At 42.6% G+C, this 17,873-nt stretch overlaps 1 protein-coding gene across 1 annotated transcript; it reads right to left on the bottom strand.

The window, feature by feature from the left end:
• Window positions 1-273: 273 nt before the first annotated feature.
• Window positions 274-16,628, bottom strand: panx1a (pannexin 1a). Its single transcript, XM_030778779.1, has 6 exons — window positions 16,417-16,628; window positions 13,468-13,592; window positions 9,557-9,768; window positions 7,058-7,559; window positions 6,566-6,737; window positions 274-416 (listed from the first exon to the last, which is right to left on the bottom strand). Exons 1-6 carry the CDS (start codon window positions 16,598-16,600, stop codon window positions 343-345), a joined length of 1,269 nt encoding a protein of 422 aa, XP_030634639.1. The 5' UTR covers window positions 16,601-16,628; the 3' UTR covers window positions 274-342.
• Window positions 16,629-17,873: the final 1,245 nt, after the last annotated feature.

Below are 17,873 nucleotides of genomic sequence, written 5' to 3' on the forward strand. Positions count from 1 at the left end.
TTGCAATAGAATAATAACGTATGAAATTACAAATTCAATTAAAAAATCCTGTCAACAATTTGACAGCCATGGTCGGCAGCAAATAGATACAGATTTTTTTTTTTTCCAGTGTCAATAGTGCAGGCAAAGAATTCAGTGGCATTTGGCTACGATTACAGGGTGTATCCTGGCCCGTGTCTTCATAATACTGGCGGCGTGTGACGTTCGATGTTCCCCACAACCACGTCCAGTCTAAACTCCGCCTTCTTCTGTAGCGCAGAATAAAACAAAGTTTGGGTCGTGTTCCCACCCTGTCGGTCACGGTCACTCTCACAGTGAAAAGAGCAGTGTGGTCTCAGCCGGTCAGACCCGATGGCGCACAGGTTTCTCATCGCTTGATTTCCTCGTGCTGTTGCTTGACAGGAGTGGAGAAGCTTCTGGAGAGAAATGATTGGGGGAAAAAAACCCAAAAAACCAAAAACACAGGTTTAAGAGAGGGACAGATAAACAGCGGGGCTGCTAACTTTCTAAGGTTTAGTTCCAACACAAACACGAACAAACACACACACACACACACAGCTAAATCAGTAAATGAAGGCTCCATGGAGCTCATGAATAACACAATCACTTGTGATGGATTGGGGATTGCACCTGAGAGTGGCTCTCCTGCTGGAGGTCTCTCTCTCACACACACACACACACACGCACCACACACACACAGGCGCTCACATGCACGCACACACACACACTGTTTACCTACTTAAACATCTGCATCTCTCACAGGCCTCTCCCCCATTCTCTGTGACACACACACGCACACTGTTTACATACTTAAACATCTGCCTCTTTCACAGGTCTCTCCCCCATTCTCTGTGACACACACACACACACACGCACACACATGCACACACACACACACACTGTTTACATACTTAAACATCTGCATCTCTCACAGGCCTCTCCCCCATTGTCTGTGACACACACACACACACTGTTTACATACTTAAACATCTGCATCTCTCACAGGCCTCTCCCCCATTCTCTGTGACACACACACGCACACACACACACACACATACACACTGTTTACCTACTTAAACATCTGCCTCTTTCACAGGTCTCTCCCCCATTCTCTGTGACACACACACACACACACACACACACACAATTTTGAAGAGCTGTTGGCACAGTGAACAATCTATAAAAATGATTCAGCCTTAATCAGACTAATTAGTGTGTAAGTCTAATGTGTGTTTGTGTGTTATGTACATGTGTACATGTGTGTCTCTATTTTGCCCAGTTTAACAGCAGACAACTTATTAAGTACAGGCACATGCAGGAGAACTGAACTACACTTTCAGTTAACAAACGTTGCAATTAAAAAGCTCTCAGTGACTACATCATTCTCTCATACACAGAGACACAGCCATTAACACACAGCAGTATTTTTGAAGAGTGAATTTCATTGTCCATCTGCTGTCATCTCCTGCATATGCAAACCCATTTAGTAGTGCATGAGTCAGCCAACTGTTCCCAGAACCTAAAGTGCTGAACCCAAGCTAAGAGCTGACTACTGCAGCCATGAAAAATACTATCTACTAGAGGGGAAAGAGAGAGAGAGCGAGTGAGAGAGAGAGAGAGAGTATATTATGTAACACAAAGAACACCACAGAACAGGACTGCACAGGTTTGTGGCGTTTCTGCCAGGGATGTTTAACTTCCTTTTTTGGTGAGTCTGTGCAAAATGTGGCCGAACGACCGGGATCCAAAAACGCACGAGCGTGTCTGACTTTGTCTGAGTTTGAGACCTTTACCTTGACTGGCACAGCGGCGAGAGTGCAGTGTTTCGATTCACCGCATTGTTTTGATTTTACAGATTTTGCTCACAAATCCCTTTATTAAACGACCCGAAACACATTCCATTTGTTTTCAAGAGCTCCATTTTCTCACTATTTGGTTTTACTCTTAAACACTTCAAAACGCTCAAATGTGCGATTTTTGAGTGTTTTTTTTTTTTTTTTGCGTGCGTTTTTACTGTGGGGATTTTTTTCCCCACAGTAAATGAGGTTGTGCCTGAGTCCAACCGTGACAAGAATGGATGGCAGGGTGAAGTCTCATTGGAGAGCTCAGTGTTAGCAGGCGTGTCAAGCCAAAGAGGCTTGGTCAGTTAACATCTGCCCAACTGCATCACCTCTTATATTACGTAACTCAGAGACCACTGAGTCTCCTCCACCGGCGACATGGACGATAGGAAATCAAACCCGCCCCCCCCCCCCCGCCCCCTCTCTCTCTCTCTCCCTCTCTCCCTAACACATACAAAAACACACCCAAACATAGGAGTCCCTAACCCCAGACCTTAGCCTACCAGAAACATGTTCTCTTGAATCAGTCGTAACTGAGTTCTCTGCTTTCCACTGATTTAATTCTGTGGAAATCAATAGTACCCAGTCTGCAACCCCTGGACAATCCTTTTGCTTACATGCTCCTATATTCACACAGTCTCTCTCTCTCTCTCTTTCTCTCTGTCTTTCTCTCTTTCTCATACACACACACACACACACACACACACACACACACAAACACAAACACACACAAACACACACAAACACTTCTGTCGTGCTGGTAAATTAGTTAGTGTTGAATCTATATTATGAATCTTTTTGTAACTACATATCAACATGCAGCAGCTGTCCAACACACCTGAGGATGGAGCTTATGTCATAAACCAGCCAAAGACGCAGAGATAATGGACATGTGTGTGTATGTGCGTGCGTGTGTGTGTGTGTGTGGGGGGGGGGGTGATAACAGGGTGCTGATTGCAGTCATTAGTCAACAAATGCACGCCAAGATGTGTGTGTGTGTGTGTGTGCACGCGTGTGTGTGCGCGTGCGCGCATGTGCGTGTAGAAGATCAGTCTGATGGAAACAGAGCTCTCGGGATGTGTTCTGTTTGTTTCATGCTAAGGTGCCTCACTGGCCATTTGCAATTAAACTGTGTCGGTTTAACAACCACCTCTGTGCAGAGAATAAATCCAGGCCTTTCCATTTATAAGCCTCTGAAATGTTTTTTTTTTCTGCCTGAAGTCATTTGTTGTGCAAAGTGTGCATTTGAATGGATAAAAGAGATGAAAAAGCCTCCCAATGTCTCAGGACGTGAGAAAATCCTGCTGTCAAAGTAACAGCCTGCACCAAGAACCATCAAGAGAGCATGAACAAGTGTGTGTGTGTGTGTGTTCTGCTTCTGCATTAGTCTAGAATGACCATAACCCATCCTCTCTCTGGCCAGCTGGATTCTGAGCTTGCCAACTCTCCTGCTCAAACCCCTTGAAATGAGTCTAGTTCTCTGACTGACAGGTGAGTTCAAGCCATGGGGTTTTTACAAACATCTGTGGGTAATGAATTTATAATAACGCGCTGTATCTGCTTTGAAAATCAAAAGCTACTTCAGCGTATCTGAACATCAGAACTCTGCCCGCAGCACAAACTGCTGTCTGCTCCCATCAGATCTTAAAAGACAAGCTCAACTCGAAAAACCTTTGACCAAGTCTTTCAAGTTGGATCTGGAACTGCGTAACTATAGATTGATAAAACCGAAGGCAGAGCTTCGTCGGATAATCGTGATCACCCGTGATCTTCACTAGGCGTGACCCCCCCCCTTGAATAGCTGACTATTCGGCGATTCGATCTAAGGAGCCTGATTCGACCACTAACCTCACAGACGAGTCGTTGCAAAATGTGGTTATGATACAAGGATTATTCCATTCCGGCTATATGGGGGTGTTGAATATAAGGTTGACTCGGGACTGTGATGTGCTCTGGGATGAAATGATGATGTTGTCGACTTTCTCTCTCTCACATTTGTTTTTCTTCTGGCTTGCAAGGGAGCAGGGGACATTTGAACATAAAAGAGGCATTTGAACATAAAATCGGGAGTCAGATGCAGGCTCGGAACAGCGCAGAATTCCACGACATGCCTAAGAAATCTACTCCGATTTAATTAAAAATAAATAAATAAATAAACAGAAATGAACAATAATGACCCTAACATGCACTCCTGATAACTAATTAAAATACCTTAGGAACGTCAGCGAGGGTGAGCTGGGGCAGCGAACGACAGATGTGAAAGTCAAGCAACCGACTCCTGGACATGGCGGCAAGCTCGCGTATTCCGTTCTCTTCAGTTACTCATTTGTTATTTATTAGGTCTATCCAATTCTATTTAATCCAAAATGTTGTCGTACATTTTACTCTACTTTGTGTTGACGTTGTTCTGCACTTCATGGCGTTAAATGTTCATTTTATGTTAATGTTAAGGAATCGTTTAGCGATTAATGTTTATTCCATATTCCCTTTAATTTATAGCTTGTAGGGATTCAACGTAACTTAAATAGATAAAAATCCAAGGCATGTGTTATCCCGTTTGTTATTTAAACCTATATTTTGTTTTGGTCATTTTTTATATGTCACTTTATGTTTGATGTTTGATATACCGACACCTGACAGCTGCCTCGTTTCAGTTTTTGTCATTTCATTATCAAACTGTTTCTGTGTGCGAAATAAATAAATAAAAGTTTTGTACATACCTACTCTGGATTTCTTTCTTTACTGTAAGCTATGGGCCTTCTATATGCTATATTTATTATCGTTGTAAGGTCACCAAAATGCAGACTTTTCAAATAACGAGTGAGAAAAAGGATGGAACACGTCCTATTATAAAATAAATTTGTATGCATAAGTCAAGAAGACAAACTGTTTAATTGGGCGTTTGAACTCTTTTGACTAGTGTGGAAAAAATGGAAGCCAGTGTCGCAAATGAGAATATGGATCAATGAGCCCGAAAAAAAAAGAAAGAAAAGCCTTATTCGACGATTGGTCAACACGAGGCAAGACTTGACCAATCAGATTTGACCATGTAAATTCTTAGTCGGTGATACCCCTGATCTTCACACAGATAACACTTCATTCAATCTTTGAGTAAAAAAAAAATGTCTGCTGAAGTAATGGAGGGAGTCTTATGTTCTCACCTAAAAATCAGAGCTTACAACAGAGTTTAAACTATCCTGGTGCGAGTGTTTTATCACAGATTTGAGAGGTTTTATCAATGCCCGTGCTTTTAAGATCAGCTTAAAAACATTTATGATATTCATGATGCAATTGTGAAAGTATGTTAAAAGTGACAAAGATATTCAGTATCCTCCTACAGGCGTTAGTGAAGTTTCAGTGCCCTCTTCCATTATTTATATATAGGAGAAAATAACCCCCCAAAAAACCAAATTAAGACACTTTCGAGCGTGTTCGGAGAATCTTGAGAACTTTGCGTATGGTTTGAGAGATAATTTCTAATGAGGGAGGAAAAAAAAAGTACTGACTCTTCCTTCCTTTCTTACAGGTACGTCTGACAACGCGTTTGGGTTTCAGGGAGATCACTTTTCTCCACCTTCTGGTTATCTACTGCACTGATGGGGCAGCCGCATATTCAACACAGGCAAATGGTTTTTAATGACTTAAGTATCTAGTGAGGTGATTTCTTCAGAAACTAACAGATGTTGATTGTCTGTGCATACCAAGCATATCTGGACCCTCACAGCCTCTGTGTTTCTATACACCGAGGAATGTTAATAAGATCGGAGATTAGAGATTAAGATTAAATCTCCGTGACGGCGCACACACACACTGTGGGCAGTGAATTTGACCTTTGCATTTAATCCACCCTTACACACCAGTACTGAGCACACACAACCACTAGACGCAGGAGCAGTGGGCTGTAGCCTTGCGCCCGGGGAGCAGTTGGGGGGGTTACTTGCTCAAGGGCTCTTCAGCCGTGGAAGGAATCGAACCGGCGACCTTTCAGTCAGAAACCCGCTTCCTCAAACCCTTAGGCCACGGGCCTATGAGAGTTGTGCAATGTAAAATAAAGAGAAAAAAGAAAAAAAAAAAGAAAAAACTCCTTGGCCAGAGTCGTGACCACATTCATACAAAGGAATAACGACACATGCTTTACCAATATTTACAACTCCAGGGAAATCAATTTTTCAGGGGGAACGTATCTAATATTTTCTAACAGTAATGCTAATTGCAGACAGCAAGCCTGAGTGTTCAGTGATCAATATACCAGTAGGATGATGCTTATTAACACATCTCTTCAACCATCATACACACACACACGCACACACCAGTATTGACTTACATGTTAACATGGACATTCTGTTATGTAAGGCCTCTCACACACAAACACGCACGCACACGCACGCACACGCACGCACATGCACACACACACACACTAGTATTGACTTACATGTTAACATGGACACTCTGATATGCAAGGTCTCTCACACACACACACACACACACATTCACACATACACGCACCAGTATTGAATTATATGTTATCATGGACATTCTGTTATGTAAGGTCTCTCACACACAGACACACACACAGACACAGACACACACACACAGACACACACACAGACACACACACACACGCACCAGTATTGACTTATATGTTATCATGGACATTCTGTTATGTAAGGTCTCTCACACACAGACACACACAGACACACAGACACAGACAGACAGACACACACCTTTCATCTCGATGCCGTTCTTTTCGTTTTGCTGGCCAGAGAGGTCGGGGGGCTGTGTCAGTGAGGCAGGTGACACTCCGTCCACTGCGTCTGTCTTGACCTGTCCCAGGGTCTGGAGTAGGAGCATGGTGTCACACGGCCCATCTTCACTGTTCTTCAGCAGCTCCAGCACCTACACACACACACACACACACACACACACACACACAGGTTATACACACAGCTTAATGTTTACATACCATAGCCCGCCAGCTTAACAGTTTAATCAGACCTTCACACACAAACAAACACATACATTAAAGTTCACATACATACCATATCCCTGCAAACTTACACACACACACACACACACACACACACACACTAAAGACCACGTACATCCCATACTCCACCAGCTTAAAGGTTTAATGAGACCTTAAAACACACACACACACACACACACACACACACACACACACACACATACACACACACACACACACACACACACACCTTTAGGCACTTGTAGCTCTTGAGTTCACTCAGGTTCTCCTCCAGGAAAAGCAGGTATATGGCCAGGTCATCCCAGCCCATGCTGGAGAACTCCAGCACTCCCAGCGTAGGTAACATCTCGTAAATCTTCAGGAAGTCTGTGTTTTTCCTCAGAGGCACCAGGGCGGCGTACGCACACACAGGAGCCAGCAGAGCGTACACCGTCAGGTTTATGTAGCTCAGGAGCTGGAAAATGCCCACGGCGATGAGTTTACACTGCAGAGCGGCTGGAACGCTGGTGTCGTTAAACAGGATCCCCGTTCGGATATTACAGCTGAATTCGTCCGTCACAGACAGACGGATGTAATAGGACAGGTAAACACACGCCAGCACCAGGATCAGCAGGGTCACGACCCGACACACCACGTACCGCAACAGTATCCCGAATGAAAAACGTTTCATCTTCAAATACTGCTCCACCAGAGGGTACCTAAAGCAGCTCTCTGTCAGATCTGACACTGAACTGGAAAACACACACACACACACACACACACACACACACACACAGAGTAATCAAACACTACTCAGAGTGCTTCACTGAGCTCTTGGTCAGGCAAAAGCAGAACACAGGCTCACAGAGATCAGTACATCTGAGAGTACTTCAAAAGTAACTCTGATTCAAGTCCAGTTCAACACTGAAGTGCAAGACAAGAGAAACACAGACAGACAGACAGACAGACACACACACACAGACATGTGGAGTCTGAATTGAGTTCACGAATCTGATCATATCTGGGTCATTTTTTGATTGTTCTGGGGAACAGTTCATAATCAGCATCTAATACATATTCATAGAAACAGAAGAGTAAGAGTGGGGCTACAGTCAGGGAGCAGGCATGATTTTCCCAATGTGATCTTTCATTTTCAATTAGGCCACAAGGTGAGACCACACACACAAACACACACACACACACACACACACACACACACACACACACACACACACAGAAAGAGAGAGAGACGGAGAGAGAGAGAGGGACAGAGAAATCCATTCAGGGCTGGATATTTGAAAGACTTTAGTTGTTAATTAAGGTTTGTTTAATGAAGTCTCAGTGGGTAAGATGAAAAGAAAACAGAGGGGGTGAGGATGGATGGATGGCAATGACTGAAACAAAGCTGAGACGGACTGTTTTCAGTCGAGTGTATGTGAGTGTCTCGCCTGTCAAACCAGACACAGTCACATGGACACACACACACACACATCATTTGTCATACAGTCACTCCTTTTTGCTCTTTGTACCACTAATGGCGGCATCAACAGCAGAGTAAGAGGTGTCACACAAAACACACACCTTCACACACACCCCATCACACACACACCTTCACACATTCCCTCACACACACCCCATCACACACACACCATCACATACACTGTGCAGGACTGATGAATTCAGTTGTACACATACATTCATAACTCAAGTCTAAACAAGGGTGTGCGTGTGTGTGTGTGTGTGTGTGTGTGTAAATACACGTGTGTATGTGTGTGTCCATATGTAAATGTGTTTGGCGGAATGTCTGTCTTTCTGCGCGAGACTGTCTGTGTGTATGTGGGTGTGGGGGGGTGTGTGTGTGTCCGTATGTCAGTGTGTTCAGAGGGAAATCTGTCTTTCTATGTGAGACTGTGATAACTCTTTTCCACTAGGATGGTGCTGGTGCCCGTGGTGGTGCTGGTGCGGAGCCAGTGCTGCCTTGGTGCCTTTTGAGAACCGGCCCGCATTTCCACAGGTTTGAGAACCGAGCGCTACGTAGCGAAAGTTTGGGCAGTTTCCTTGGGGAAGAAATAGCGTCAGACAGAACGCATCTGCTATGCTAATAATGTTGGACAGAACACTGAACTGATTGGTCTTCGCGTGGTTTTTCGCTCTGGGGGCAAAATTCACGAAAATAGTAAGCGTGTCACCTAGTTCAAAAGTTTAAATGAGTGTTCAAATGAAGGTCTACAGTGGTCTATTTGCACCAACCAGAGAGGGAGAGAGTTTTTTTCTACCACTCTGCGTCCGACCACGTTCATGTAGCATGTAAACAACAGCCCGTGTTGATGTAGACACAAATGATTGCCCATACATCTTTTAATCATATACATATTTTCATGCTACATATAGCCTTTAGCCTACCGCTATCTTGGTCAGAAATTTTTTTTGTTACTACCGCCTCTTTGGGGAACGTTACGTACCAAACACATCAAACACTGAAATGATTGGTCCTCGCGTGGTTTTTATTTGCATAGCCGCTGATGTCAGCGGTTCCAACTTTTAGGACCAGCAATTCCAGCTTTTTGGCACCGGCACCGGAATTTTTTCAGTGGAAAATCACGGCACCGGCACCGGGTCAGTGGAAAAGGGGTACGAGTGTGTGTGTGTACATGTGCATTTACGCATGTATTCTGGGGCACGGATATGTGTGTGTGAGTGTGTGTGTGTGTGTGTAAGAGGGTATAGTACGCGAGTGTTCGTGTCTTACCCGACGGGGTCCTTGCGCGTTGAGTCCGCATCACCAGTGAACCCAGTGATGGCCATGCGTTTGGCCAGTTTGATGGCACGGTTATAAGAGCGGTCCAGCTCCTCCATGATGAAGGTGAGGTCTGAGGAAAGCTGAGGGGCTGCTGTAAAACGCCAAAACAACGCTGGCAAGTACACCAATACCGCCACCAACAACAGGATATACGGGAAGAACTGAGGAGAGAGAGAGAGGGAGAGGGAGAGGGAGAGGGAGAGAGAGAGAGAGAGAGAGATTATTTCTGTACCAGAGCTCCCCTTTAAGCAGAAAGCTACAGCAACACAATATGCGTTAAGCTTTCAGCACACACACACACACACACTCACCTACAATTAACATTCGGGACACTCGCTCCTCCTCGAACTTTGCATTGCAAACTCTCTATCTTCATACAAACACACACTCAAATTTAAGTACATCTAAGGAGAACAGAGCTGAAAGTTTAATGGTATTTCATATTTGGCTTTGGTGCTCACTCAAGAAGCATCATGCCATGTTCCACATGAGTGAACAGCTCAACAGAGTAGAACACATCATTACGCTCTCCACAGACGAACCTCAGACATGACTAACTTACTCTTAGCTTCTCACAGCAGGACTCTACTGCCCCCTTCTGGCACAGAAAATGAGTAACTCCTGCATCACACAACCATATGCAGGCACTCATGCAAGTGTGTGCGTGTGTGTGTGTGTGTTTGTGAAAGTAATGAGCAGTGCAGTGGAGAGGGAATTTTCCCATATCCTTTGGTGACCCACAGGCCCAAAGCAACCTGTCAACTTGTTATAGGCCATTAACATCACTTTTCATAACCACATACACGCTGTCTAAACTACACACAAACACACACGCACAGCGCATTCCGAAGTCAGAGACAGAGTGAGAGAGAGAGATACAGGGCAGACCAGTTAGATTTACAAACTCAAAGCACACGCACACACACATACACGCACGCTTACAGCTCAGAGAGAATGTTTGTGAACCCTTGGGAATGATCTGCATTTCTGCATGAGTAACTCCTTAAACGTGATCTGACCCTTATCTAAGTAAAAATAATAAATAAAGACGATCTTACAAACAACACACACACACACACACACACACACACACACACACAATACCTTTCAATATCTTTACTGAGCAAATGGTTTGAACAATTAAGGTTATTGATGTAAACAGTCTGTGAATGCTCATATTTAGTGACTAGTGGAACCTCCTTTATTGTCAATAGCCTCAGTCAAATGCTTTCTGTAGCTGCCGATCAGACCTGTACACCTGCCAGGAAGCATTCTGGTCCATTCCTCTCGACAAAACCGTTTTAGTTCTTTTGGACTTTTGGGATGTCTTGACTAAACCGCCTGCCTCAGGTCACATCACAGCATTTCAATGAGAGTCAGGTCAGGACTCCTGACTGCGGCAAATCTAATGCACAGAATGTGTTCTGTTTGAGCCACGAATGCTGTTTATTTACTCCTGTGTTTCGGATCACGGTCGTGTGACGTGACCCAGCTTAGTCTGGGTTTTTAGATCACAGACAGATGTCCCCGAAAATTTATTTCCTGATTCAACTGGGAGTTCAGTGGTCCATAAAAGAGCGCAGGCCCTGAGGCAGTCAGGGAGCTCAATACCCTTATGCTCCGTCCACCACGTTTAACAGCCAGGATGAGATTCAAAGTTCCAAGTCTCTTTTAATACCACATGGCTAGGCTGGTGGAATTAATCTCAGTACAGATGGAATGGCTGTAACAATAAACCACATGCAACACCAGTGCAAACATAAGGACATCAGATAAGTGCATAACTTAAGCGCGTACATAAGGACATAAGTGCAAAAAGACCAAACATATAAAACACAACTCCACATATCTTATAATTATTCTGACTTCTGTGTATTGGTGTTAGTATACTGTAAGTATTCTGCATATTGGTGTTAGCGTACTGTTAGCATACTGTTGGTATTCTGTGTTTTGGTGTTAGTATACTGTTAGCATACTGTTAGTATACTGTAAGTATTCTGTGTATTGTGTTAGCATACTGTTGGTATTCTGTGTATTGGTGTTAGCATACTGTTAGTATACTGTAAGTATTCTGTGCTTGGTGTTAGCATAATGTTAGCATACTGTTAGTATTCTGTGTTTTGGTGTTAGCATACTGTTAGCATACTGTTAGTATACTGTAAGTATTCTGTGTATTGGTGTTAGCGTACTGTTAGTATTCTGTGTATTGGTGTTAGCATACTGTTAGTATACTGTAAGTATTCTGTGTATTGGTGTTAGCGTACTGTTAGTATACTGTAAGTATTCTGTGTATTGGTGTTAGCGTACTGTTAGTATACTGTTGGTATTTTGTGTTTTGGTGTTAGCATACTGTTAGTATACTGTAAGTATTCTGTGTATTGGTGTTAGCATACTGTTAGTATACTGTTGGTATTTTGTGTTTTGGTGTTAGCATACTGTTAGTATACTGTTGGTATTTTGTATTTTGGTGTTAGCGTACTGTTAGGATACTGTTGGTATTTTGTGTTTTGGTGTTAGCATACTGTTAGTACACTGCTGGTATTCTGTGTATTGGTGTTAGCATACTGTTAGTATACTGTTAGTATTCTGTATATTGGTGTTAGCGTACTGTTAGTATACTGTTGGTATTTTGTGTATTGGTGTTAGCATACTGTTAGTATACTGTTAGTATTCTGTGTATTGGTGTTAGCGTACTGTTAGTATACTGTTGGTATTTTGTGTATTGGTGTTAGCATACTGTTAGTATACTGTTAGTATTCTGTGTATTGGTGTTAGCGTACTGTTAGTATACTGTTGGTATTTTGTGTTTTGGTGTTAGCATACTGTTAGTATACTGTTGGTATTTTGTATTTTGGTGTTAATATACAGGCTTTTGTCAACACTGTACATTGACTTTCGTCTCATCTGTCCACAGAGCAGTGTTCCAGTGGTCCTGTGCAACATCCAGGTGGTATTTCGTAAACTTGAGATGGGCAGCAATGTTTTTTTTCTTTGGAAGAGCAGTGGTTTCCTCTGTGGTAACCTCCTAAGAACACCATTTGTGTTCTTATGGTAGATTCATGAACACAGATGTTATTGAATGCGAGAGATTCCACCAGAACCTGAGCTGTCACCCGATGGCTCTTTGCCGCCTGTCTAGGGAATGTATGCGGTGTTCATGCACTGATCTTCCTGGTCTGGCCACATCGAGGGAGAGCAGCAGAGGTGCTGAATTTTTTTTCAATTTGTGTACTATCTGCCTGACTGGAGGCCAAGGTGTTCAGAAGTCATTTTGTAACCCTGCCCAGCCTTCAGAACTTCAACAACAGTTCTGAACAGTTCTGAGGAGGTCACACTCTAAAATCTATATTGAGTGGGCCTTCACAATACTGTTGTAAATCAATAAATGGTGGGGCTGGTCAAACCCATGTCTGGACTGCTTAGAACACCTGACTCACTGAGTGCAACACCTGACGCCAGTTACTCTCTTTTCAAGATGCTAATATCCTCGAGTTTCATACACTTTTCCCATTAATGACCGTGACTGTTTAAAACATTTATTCAGTAAAGGTGTGCCAATGTATTGTGGCACGTGTTAGTGTTCTTTGTTAAATTGAATCATCTTTATTTATTATTACGACTTAGATGAAGATCAGATCACATGTCAGGAGACAATCATGCCGAAAAAATAGATCATTCCTGACGGTTCACAAACTTTTTTTCTCTGAACTGTATCTCATTAGAAGTGGATACAGATTTCTTGGAAACAGGTTTCCTTCAATGCCACTGGCAAAGCTCTCTCTAAGTCATTAACGTCAGCGTTATGAATTACAGACTGTGTGTGTGTGTGTGTGTGTGTGGGTGTGTGCGCGTGCTTGTACCTTGTGAAGCCAGAGCGGTAAGCTGCCTTTCTCTTGTTGTTGTAGAGCAGCCCAGCAGAAGGAGTCAACATAGGCTGCCTGACGCCATGAGAAGTTTGTGGGAGAAAAACAACTGATCTGTGTGCCTGAAGATGTGGAAAAAGAGAGAGAGAGAGAGAGAGAAGTGTGTGAGTGGGTGTATATATATATATATATATATATATATATATATATATATATGATTTTGTGGACACAAATTTGTGGAAAATCTCCTAAGACTTAAAAAAGAGTTAATTTTAGTAAGAACTAGCTGCTCATCAATCTTTACAGATTAGCTGAACATTTGGTCTAACCATCAACTTACTTTTTCAATAAGACCTAGAATATTCATCTTTAAACTAAAAAGCAGTTACTGTCCAGTTTAAAAAAAGGGAACAAAAAGAGGAAAAAAGATATCCATTACACGAGAACCTAATCTAGAAACGAGGGAAGCCTTGTTTCCTGCCAGTCAGTTCTGTCAAGGCCCAGTGAAAATTAAATGTTGTTACTGCTATACGTATATCTGAGAGCTCTGAAACCAGGAGTAAAATAAAGATCTTGTGATCAGGTGAGCAGAATACAGCCAACCGGGGAGCTCACATTAAAAGAGAAGACCTCTCATTACAAAAAAAACCCAACAGAGCTCATATTAGAAGAGAAGAGCTCAAAGCGAAGAGAAGAGCTCACATTATGAAAAAGAGCTCATTAAAAGAGAAGAGCTCATACTAAAAGAGAAGAGCTCACATTAAAAGAGAAGAGCTCACATTAAAAGAGAAGAGCTCACATTAAAAAACAGAGCTCATATTAAAAGACAGAGCTCATATTAAAAGAGAAGAGCTCACGCTGAGAGTGAGGTCACACTCATCTGCAAAAAAAAAAAAAAGCATGACTCAACATATTATATTTGCTTCCTCATAAAAGAGTTACAGTATCATGACAAAGTTGTGTTAGCATTTCGTCACGACTCTTCATGCCTAAACGAGGGAAACACAAATTTCTCGTGAATTTAACATGCATACTCTGGAGATCCAAAAGAACAAAGTGACATTTTTGTAGAACACAGTGACATTTTTTCCCACTTCACAGTAAACATATTTATAGAAGCTTCTGTTTAGGTCCACTGGTCTTATGCCGCTAATGCAACATTGCTTTATCCTAATGAAGAATCAAATCTCAGTGCATTTAAGTGGCTAAGAATCGGCTATAACGTCTATATCTATGATTTAAGATTCTGTGAGCATGTCTACCATTCATCTTTCACCATCCATCTATCTTTCAGCACTCTGTGGTCCTCGATGAGTTTGAACATAAACAACGAGAGTTGTTACTGTCTGTTAACCCACTGCTGTGTATTTTACAAGTGCACAGGTAAGATTGGTGACAAAGTAAAGGAACCAAAGCAGTGTGTGACCTAATTCAAAGAACTGTCAAGGAACCAAAGCACCGTGTGATCTAACTTCAGCAACAGTAAAGGAACCAGGGCAGTGTGTGATCTAACTTCAGCAACAGTAAAGGAACCAGAGAAGTGTGTGGTCTAACTTCAAGAGCAGTAAAGGAACCAGAACAGAGTGTGATCTAACTTCAAGAGCAGTTTCTGTTAAGATATTCATTTTTTTTTAGTGTATGTACATATATCAAAGCATGATGTTTTAGGGAACCTTCTCAGGATGAAAATATTTCCTGAACATTTTTTGAGGCTTGTTTTTAAAGAGCTCATTCAGACTCCCATGACTGACTGAAACATTGGTATAGTCCATTAGTTCTACATGGACTGAGTCATGAGAGAAACAGTAACTGCTGTTGGAAACAGTATTTACCCGAGATGTTTACGACACTAGACAACAAAACCCACACTGATGAAAGACAGAGGGCTATAGCTATGAATAGTGTGTTTGTGTGTGTGTGCACGTGCATCTGCGTGTGTGAGTGTGTGAGAGAGAGAGAGAGAGAGAGAGAGAGAGAGAAGCAGACGGAAGACACAGAAGAGACACATCTTTTCTATACAGTGGGAGATGTTCTTTACACATTACACTATTTTTGCATCAAAACATTTTTAAAAACAGGTTTTCAACAGGCCCTCTGGGAACTGAGCAACTTTTGCTACCTCAAGTTTAAATTCAAATCTGGTCTTCACAGGCATTCCACACATTCAAAGTGCAGAAGAGGGAGGGAGAGAGAGAGAGAGAGAAGGACTCAGTGATGGTATATCTGTGTCATTCTGATAAGCATGGGGGCACCTCACTCTCCAAGAGATTCTTGTATTAGTAAAACAGAATTAGGGTGACAGTGGCAGTTGCCACATTGACAAACCAAACCAAAAACAACAACAAACAAACTTTTAAGTAATGGTCTGCCACGTGCACTGGAAGCACAACAATGACAGATGGGTAGGCCTGTGCTCTAAAGTCATTTCCAAGCGCGTGAGCCATCGGCAACAACAGGTTCGACTCTTTCTGGTTGTCCTTAGGTGCTTTTGATATAACTACCAGTTCAAGTTTCAAATTTAAGACTCTGGCAGCCTCAGCGCGGCAGCTGTGGTAGGGTCGTGCACAAACTTGCCCGGGCTCTCACCCTACAGGAGGTCTGGGAACCCGTGCTTAATTTAACATGGGTCCGACGATCGCCATTCACAGCTTCCAACTGTTGCGCGCTTCGTTTACATCCCAAAAATGCATACGAGGGAACTTCCCGGTGTTTGGTAAATCAGAAACCTGACTGTGAACTCCCAAAACCATGTGTAATACATCACTGCTTTTTTTCTTTAAAAAAAAAAAAAAGGTAAACCGAAATGGCAAATACGTTACTGTGAAAATGGTGGTAAAACGTTTCTTCAAACTAGCACAATCCACTAGGGTCAAGTACTGTATTCAGAGATAGCTACAGGTATACGTAACAACAGAAGCGTAGTGTAACATAGTGAAAACCACTCACCGACAGTCACCTCTTGTGCAAAAGCGAGAGAGATGAGCAACAAAGGGAGCCCAACTGCAACGCAGGTCACAATCTTATCTACTGCCAGGTCTAGTCGGATGCCTTTGTATTTCGCCTCCGATGTCGGCTCTTTGAGCAAGAAGTCGGTGAAAACATACTCCGTCGCGGCATGAGCTATCGCCATAGCTGTTTAATTTACCAATTAAACTGAAAGTAAGATCTACAGGTTTGCACCCTTGTTTATAAAAGTAACCACGATCGCAAAGGTGCCAACTTGCTTTCGATATCTGGAACTGATCTTTGACGTGGAGTGTTTATTTAAATATCCATCGTCGAAAAGACGTAATATCAACAAAAGTCCATCCCCTCGACATGAACAGTAATTTTTTGACGAATCATAATAAAACCACATACAGGTATCACCGACCATTACACCCCAATGATTCAACGGTCCAGTAGCCACTGGTTAACTACGGTTCCACAGTGGCTGGACATTGCTCATCTTCCGATGACAAAAACAACCCCTGAACCAATCACAACACGGAACCGGAAGATACCGGAAACCGTTTACACCGGTTACGTTCTTATATTGTTTAACTGTGCCACCCGTTCGTGCGGGGTCAAATAACAAACCAGTAGGCTATGCACAGTGGGGTTTTTTTTATTTACAGACTTGGAGACACAGAATGTCAAAATTAGAATCACGAGGACTTCAACAGCACAGTTACAGAGAGAGAGAGAGAGAGAGAGAGAGAGAGAGAGAGAGAGAGAGAGAGAGAGAGAGAGTTGATTATACTGCAGCTATAGTGTGCATGAAATGGCGTCATCCTCATTACTTGATCCAAGTGTAAAGACATTCACAACACATTCAACACATAATCTGTTTAATTAAGCTCCATCGGTTTTATACTATGAAGTGACAAATAATTACAAGCAAATAACGAGCACCTTAACATTGAAGGCACCGCCTCCCCATGAACGTCATCAAAACATAACAGTCAAAAAATAGGAGGGTACACCCCCCCCCCCACGACATACACACAATTCACAACAAGTGGTACAAAAGCTCTATAGCCACACAAATGATCTCATGTGTACAGTGCTAGCATGGAGCTGGACAGCAAGTGCTTAAAAGTTCAAAGTACTTGGTCCAAAGAATCCAGTGAATGAGAATAGACATGAGAATACAAAGTAGAGGAAGACTAAGCTCATATGTTTTTTTTTGTTTTGTTTTGTTTTGTTTTTCCCTTTTCATGTTCACTTCAGTTGATTTCTTTCAAATTGACCCGTAACCCGTAAACAGAATTCACCTGTATAATGATAGCTTGTGTGTGTGTGTGGGTTTGAAATGTTAAGTGCTATATCATAAGCTGAATTAAAGCTATAACAAGTGACTGGGTTTCCGGGGTCTTTCTCCACATGCGGGGTTAGTCTATTAAGTGCATTTTTAAAAATTC

Source organism: Chanos chanos, chromosome 6 (genome assembly GCF_902362185.1).
Source record: "Chanos chanos chromosome 6, fChaCha1.1, whole genome shotgun sequence".
Taxonomy (NCBI): domain Eukaryota; kingdom Metazoa; phylum Chordata; class Actinopteri; order Gonorynchiformes; family Chanidae; genus Chanos; species Chanos chanos.